This window comes from Urocitellus parryii, chromosome 7, assembly GCF_045843805.1.
Source record: "Urocitellus parryii isolate mUroPar1 chromosome 7, mUroPar1.hap1, whole genome shotgun sequence".
Classification (NCBI taxonomy): domain Eukaryota; kingdom Metazoa; phylum Chordata; class Mammalia; order Rodentia; family Sciuridae; genus Urocitellus; species Urocitellus parryii.
The window spans coordinates 61248087-61255047 of NC_135537.1; the positions used below are offsets into that span (position 1 = coordinate 61248087).

General features: G+C 39.0%; 1 protein-coding gene across 1 annotated transcript; it reads left to right on the forward strand.

Moving 5' to 3' along the window:
- The first annotated feature begins 4909 nt into the window (after positions 1-4909).
- On the forward strand, positions 4910-6494 carry LOC144255803 (telomeric repeat-binding factor 1-like). The gene has a single exon (XM_077800727.1). The coding sequence runs from the start codon at positions 4980-4982 to the stop codon at positions 6006-6008; it is 1029 nt and encodes a 342-aa protein (XP_077656853.1). The 5' UTR covers positions 4910-4979; the 3' UTR covers positions 6009-6494.
- Positions 6495-6961: the final 467 nt, after the last annotated feature.

Here is a 6961-nt window from a genome sequence, read left to right on the forward strand (position 1 = left end):
TATTGCATACTCTCTCTTATATGTGGAAATGAAAACAAACATTGACCTGAAGGTAGAAGACTGATTAGGAACATTGGGAAGGGTGCCGAGGCTGGGGAGGGGTGACGGTGGAAGGGTGGGTGGACACGATCAGTGTGTGCTGCATGCACATATGGAAATATCACACTGAATCCCATTAATATGTACAAGAGCGTGTCGATTAAAAACAATAAGGTACAGAGATGCAACTTTAGACAATAATGTTATCATAAATTCTTCTGATGATTCTATGGTTTCCTCAATCATCCTAAGTTTGGTTGAAAAGTCCTTAAATCCTTTGCTTTTTTTTTTTTTTTTTTTTGGTCCTTCATTTTTAACCTTCTGATCTCTGGACATTTCACAGATCCTTAGCCTCTCTACCTGAATGCTAAATCTGCTCAAGGGGAATTGAAATAGAAAGTAGACAGGGTTTGTCAATCAGAAAACGTGAGGTCTTAGAGAGGAGTTAGGTTTCCATAGAGCTTCATGATCCCCAAAGAACATAAACTGCTTTTGTTAGGTGTGTCTTCTTGCTTTTGCAAAACTCCATTTGTGCTGCCCAGGATCAGCTATATAATTCGCATGGACCAATGGAAAATGTCAACGTGAGGCCCTTTGTTCAAACATTGCTAAGTCCTTCAAGATGTAATGATAGAACATTCAAGCAAGCACAGGCCCTTTGCAACTTCCCAGGCTGGGTAACAGGAAGCCACCTGGTGCTGCCTCTGCCACATCCTTCCTGGTGGCAGTGAGGAATCTTTGATCTGATAATGTTCTAGAATGTGTGGACTTAGTGGGGGCAGGTGGGACTTCACAATTATGGTTAATGTTCCATCATTTAAGCTGAGATAGGACTCAAGTTAACTTGCAGGGAACAGGTGCACCACAAAAACTTGGTTAAGTTCATTTCTCTGAAGCAGGTAAAGTTCAAACCCCTTTTATTCAAGAATATTGCTTCTAGACTTTCCTGAAGCCAGAATTGCTCTATAAAAATATCACAGAGTATTATACAGGATTTAAAAAAACACAGTATGCTTCCTAATATCTTGGAATCTTTTTTACAAAGCACATCATTCATGACCATATATATGTTTATTCTATCATTTGGCCAATGACACACATCTGATAAACAGCTAGTTAATTTTAACATATGTACAGAGTCTATGATTAAGACTTAAAGTTACCAAAGATTCAACTATAACATGTTAAATTTTTAAAAAAGTTTACCTTGAACACTTAAAAGAAACATAATTTACCTAAATGCTTGAATTATCTAAAAAATAAAAAGAAAATTACTGTTAAGCTAAACAAACAAACAAACAAAACCTTCTTGGGAAGTTGAACGGGCTCTGATGACTCCGATGAGGTAATCCTTTTGCTGGAATTTAAAAATCTAATATGAAACGAGAATATTTGCCAGAATACAGAGTTCTTCAAGAGCAATTTTGAACTATATCCTTAAACAAAACCAGAACTTGGCGATGGTCTTAAAAAGTTATATAACACAATGCTATAAAGTTAACCTCCCTTATGGTCTATTTAAATTATGAGACATTGATGATTTTCATTTATTGGAGAAAATTCGTTACATAAGTTCAAAACTACACATAAGTTTTCAATGCTTAAGCTTATTAACCAGGCCAAGAAAACAAAATGCAGATGGAAATAAAAAGTCTTTAGCCCTTTTTTTTTTCCTGTCAAGAAAATAAGCACAATTTAGCAACCTTATTAAGCATACAGTGGACAGCTTGAGCCAGGTGCAGACAGAGCAGTCAATCTTGGTTTTGTTTATCTGTCTATTTAGTTATTTATTTATTTATTTTCACCACCAACATTATTAGCCACGTCTTTCTGCTACTCAATTTTAGCAAGTCGAGGTAAAACGCATGCAATATTTTCTGGCAAAAGCATATGTTAAACAATATGTGATCCATACTGTGTGCCATCCTGGGGGATCTATTTGACTGTGTCACACTGAGAGCAAACAGGGTGTCTGTGATACATCTGTAAAACAAATTATATGCACCAAATACACATGGCATTCCAATCTCAAAGTGCATGATAATTGAATCCACAATGATGGCACTGAAACATTCCAGTGGCTCAAAATGAATCAAAACTTCCTTATGCTGGCAGCACAATGTTGCCAACAGTGTTTTTAGAAGCTTGGAAAGGCACAGTTTTAGCCATTTTGACTGGGTAACATTTACATATGCACGACCCTATAATGCTCAAAAGATAATACTGGCTTAGCACCAAAACGAAAACCAAACAGAAAAAAAAAAAAAAACCTCAACCTTTCTTTCTATTCTTGTCAAATAATGAATTCTGATGAGTCCCTGTGTGCACAACACTTGCACACTAACTCTTTCTGCACAAAGGTACCCAGGGCTGCTTGGAATGTTGGTAGCTATGATTGTGCTTATTAGTTTACTAATAAAAAGTTAAAAAAAAATACTGTGTGTAGGATGAGGTAATAGTTTTATCTAACTGGGAGAGTGGAAAGCAGGCACTGCCTTCTAGATTGTAAGCTCTCCTTTGTGTGATTCTTCTCTGCTCTGCTGGAATGAATGGACTGGTCCATGATGGACATGTTGAAGGTCTGATGAACAGAGGCTCCCTCAGAATGCACAGGAAGATAAAACTGATCTTCAAAAACTTCTTCTCCTGAACCAGCATCCTGGGGAAGTTCTTTCTGATGCCTGCTGATATGGGCTGCAGCCTGGGGGTAGGGCTGGTACACCAACTCTGTCACACCATGGCTACTGAAATCACTTTCAGAAAGGAGTGACCTCTTCAATCCCCATCCATTTTTCAGTTTTACCATTTCTCCAGTGTTCAGAATTCAAACAATTCACTTCTGGAATGTCATTATTCTGTTCAAGTTTACTCTCTAGACTTAATGTTGGTTGGTTCAAATGCAGGGTCTGAAGGTTTGGCTGGCAAGGTCGAACGAGGTTCTTCCCCAACTGTGCGACTTAGGCCTTCATCTGACTCTGCAGAGGCCATATCCACTGGCGTAGAGAGCTCAGCAGAGACAATCAGGAACCCATCACCTTGAGCAGTTTTCGTCTGCTCAGAGTGACTGTTCAGTTTTCTGCTCAGAGTGACTGTTCAGCAGTGCAAATACTCCATCTATACCCTTCAAGTCATTAGTCCAGTCAACCAGATTAAGTCTGTAGCTGAGTCTGTACCTATAGATGTTTTAGTTCACACTGTATAGTTCCTCCAGGCCTTGCCAGCTCATGGCTGCCATGAGACTGGGCAGATTAACCTTCCCATCCGTCCCATAACTGTTCTCTGTGGAGAGAGAGGTAAAGGTGTCTCATTAGTGCAAAACATGTTTCCTACTCAACTGGACAAGCAACTGACCCTGCAAATCAATTCAAAATAGAACAGTAAAAGGTATTTTTTTCCTAATCAAGGAGTGACCTTAATTACAAAAATAATTGCATGACAACTAAAAATCGGAAGAAAAAAAAGACAGGTGTGGTGGTGAATGCCTGTAATCCTAGCAACTAAGGAGGCCCAGGTGCGAGGATCATAAGCTTGAGGCAACTAGCAAGACCCTGTCTCACAGAATAAAAAGGGGCTGCGAGATGTAGTAAAGCATCCCTGGGTTCTATTCTCAGGACAGAAAAAGAGAGGAAAAAAGGGAAAGAATAAAAATCAGAAGAATAAAAATCAAACAAATAAAAGCTTCTCCATGTTGGCATGGTTGGTGTTGGAATTGGCACCGTCCTACCCATCAGAAGACTTGAGTTTTACTGTCACTCTGTCACCAGGAGAGCAGGTGAGACTGTGTGAGTCTTGGTCAAGTGCCACTCCTCTCTAAGAGGAACTGGAGACTTTGGAGACACAACTGATTCCAGATGTTGGGGGGCAAAAACACAAGATGAATCTGGAACACACTGCTGGGCTAGAAAGCAATGCAGTGCTCAAGAATGATGGGGATGACCCAGCAGCACACTGAAGCCAATAGAAGGCACCAGTGGCTGAACTTGGAACACTTAGATCCTTAAAAGACATAATGATAGCAAAAGAACATCCATGGAATAAAAGGAAGGCTTACCATTCCATATGGAAACAAATAAAGAAGTAAGAAGGGACATTACTTCTTTACCATGGAACACTACCTAAGAAATGGAAGGGACACCCAGCATCTTGGGAGGCTGAGGCAGGAGGATTGCTAGTTCAAAGCCAGCCTCCATAACCTAGCAAGGACCTGAGCAACTTAGTGAGAGCCTGTCTCAAAATAAAATGCAAAATAAGGCTGGGGATGTGGCTCAGTGGTTAAGTGCCTCTGGGTTCAGTCCTCAGTACCAAAAAAAAAAAAAAAAAAAAGGGAGGAACAACTGGGGTGGAAAAATCAACAATCGCAGTCATCATGTTAACATTGAGTGATTCAGGCAAGAATCAAGACTGTCTGGAAAAGCTAGTCGGTGAATTACTTATTAATTGAAAAGGAAGAATAGCAATTATACCTAGCAACCCACACTTTAGCCAAATTATCAAAGGTTGCACCACCAAAGAGATGTCATGCAGCTCCTGATGAGATACCCTGAGGGTACGACATTGTTTTAGGCATATTCCTGCCCCAAATGCAAAACTCCAGGCCCATGATGAGGGAACATCAGACAAACCTCAAACTGAAGGACACTCTGCAAAACAACTGGCCTGTACTCTTCAAAATGTGGAGGAACTGTTCTAGAAGAAGTGATACTGAAGCGGCTCCGAGCCCACGGGGCCGTGCGGACGGGGAGGATGAAGAGTCCTCCCATCGAGAAGGGATGGAGAGGGCCAGAGAGGAACTAGAACAGTTTGAGTACCAGGAACTGACCGACTGTCAGATGCAGTTGGGGGCCCCTGAGGAAGAGGGGGGGGAGGCGGAGGAGGAGGAGGAAGAAGAGGGGGAAGACGCGGACCTGGTGGCGGAGGCCGAGGCAGTGGCTGCTGGCTGGATGCTCGATTTCCTCTGCCTTTCTCTTTGCCGGGCCTTCCGCGACGGCCGCTCGGAGGACTTCCACCGGACCCGCGACAGCGCCGAAGCCATAATTCATGGATTATCCAGTCTTACAACTTATCAATTGAAAACTGTATACATATGTCAGTTTTTGACAAGAATTGCAGCAGGAAAATCCCTTGACGCACAGTTTGAAAATGATGAGCGAATTACACCCTTGGAATCAGCCCTGATGATTTGGGCTTCAATTGAAAAAGAACATGACAAACTTCATGAAGAAATAGAGAATTTAATTAAAATTCAGGCTATAGCTGTTTGTATGGAAAATGGCAGTTTTAAGGAAGCAAAAGAAGTCTTTGAAAGAATATTTGACGCAAATTCTCACACGCCTTTAGAAAGGAAATTGCTTATGATAATCTCTCAGAAAAATACATTCCATTCTATTTTTCAACAGTTCAGCTACAACCACATGATGAAGAAAATTAAGAGTTATGTGAATTATGTGCTTAATGAAAAATCATCAACTTTTCTAATGAAGGCAGCAGCAAAAGTAGTGGAAAGTGAAAAATCGAGAAAAATAACTTCTCAAGATAAACTTAATGGTAATGATATTGAAATGCAAACTGAAGTCAATTTGGATAAAGTAAAAAGGTCTCACAAGAATCTCTTCATATCCAAATTGAAACAAGGAAGCTGGCAGCAAAACTTTAATGAGAAAGAGGAGAGAGTAGGAACTCTTCAAAGTGGAAAGGAAAAAGAAGAAAACAGAAGAGTCACTGAAAGCAAGAGAGTATATGTTTCAAACAAACAACCCCAAACTCCTAAAAAACAGCGACCTAGGAAAAAACAGGCATGGCTTTGGGAAGAAGACAAGAATTTGAGATCTGGTGTGAGGAAGTATGGAGAGGGAAACTGGTCTAAAATACTATCACATTATAAATTCAACAACCGAACAAGTGTCATGTTAAAAGACAGATGGAGGACTATGAAGAAACTAAAATTGATTTGCTCAGACAGTGAAAACTGAATGTATTTGTTGAAGCTTGATAAAGGACAGTTAAATATTTTGATAACTACATTTTGTTTGAAACTTATTGGTCGTTGATGTATTTCAAAATTTTTGTTTAAAGCATTATTTTTAGTTTAGCAAAGATTTGTGCTATAGAGTAAAATTATATGCCTCATTTTGTTCTTCAAAATTTTTTAATTTTAGTGTAAATATGTTAACTCCAACCAAATTCAGTACTCCATCCCCAAATCTCGTTCCAGTAAAAAAATGAAACCTGACGAGGAAAAAAGCAGTTTTTTTATTTACCTATTTTGTGTCTATAAGGTACCTTCAGCCTCCTAAGACACAGCATGAAAATGAATTTTCTCACTAAGTGAACAGTAATAGTCCTTTTATATGAAACTTGATCTATGGCCTTAATATTCTACTTAATTACTAAAGCATTTGTTAATAGAGTGATAAATAAAGCTGTTTTTGTTTTCTTTTTTGATACTAAGGATTGAATCCAGGGGCAGTTAACTTTCAAGACACATCCCCAGCTCCCTTCCACCTTTTTTTTTTTTTTAACTTTTGATATAAGGTCTTGATAAGTTGATCAGAGCCTTGCTAAATCTCTGAGGCTGGCTTTGAACTTGCAATCCTCATGCCTCAGCCTTCTGAGTCGCTGAAATTACAGGCATGTGCCACCACACCGAGCTAAATAAAGCTTCTTTATAACCTGATACTGAGTTCTCTGGGATGCTTTGATTTAATATGTCAATATTGGACATAAATAGTATTCTGTAAATGCTTAAGTTGTATTCACCATGATCATCTTTACATAGTATTAATAAATAAGGTTAAACATACCTTACTAGACAATTTGAATTTTCATTAATTTATTTAGATGTCCTAGTCAAATATTAATAGAATTATTTAGCATTTTGTGTTATGTGATTTGTTTAGCAAACAAGTATTGAAATATTGAGGTA

Coding starts and splice junctions, on each gene's coding strand:
- LOC144255803 (XM_077800727.1), top strand. CDS start 4,980: ATGCTCGATTTCCTCTGCCTTTCTCTTTGCCGGGCCTTCCGCGACGGC.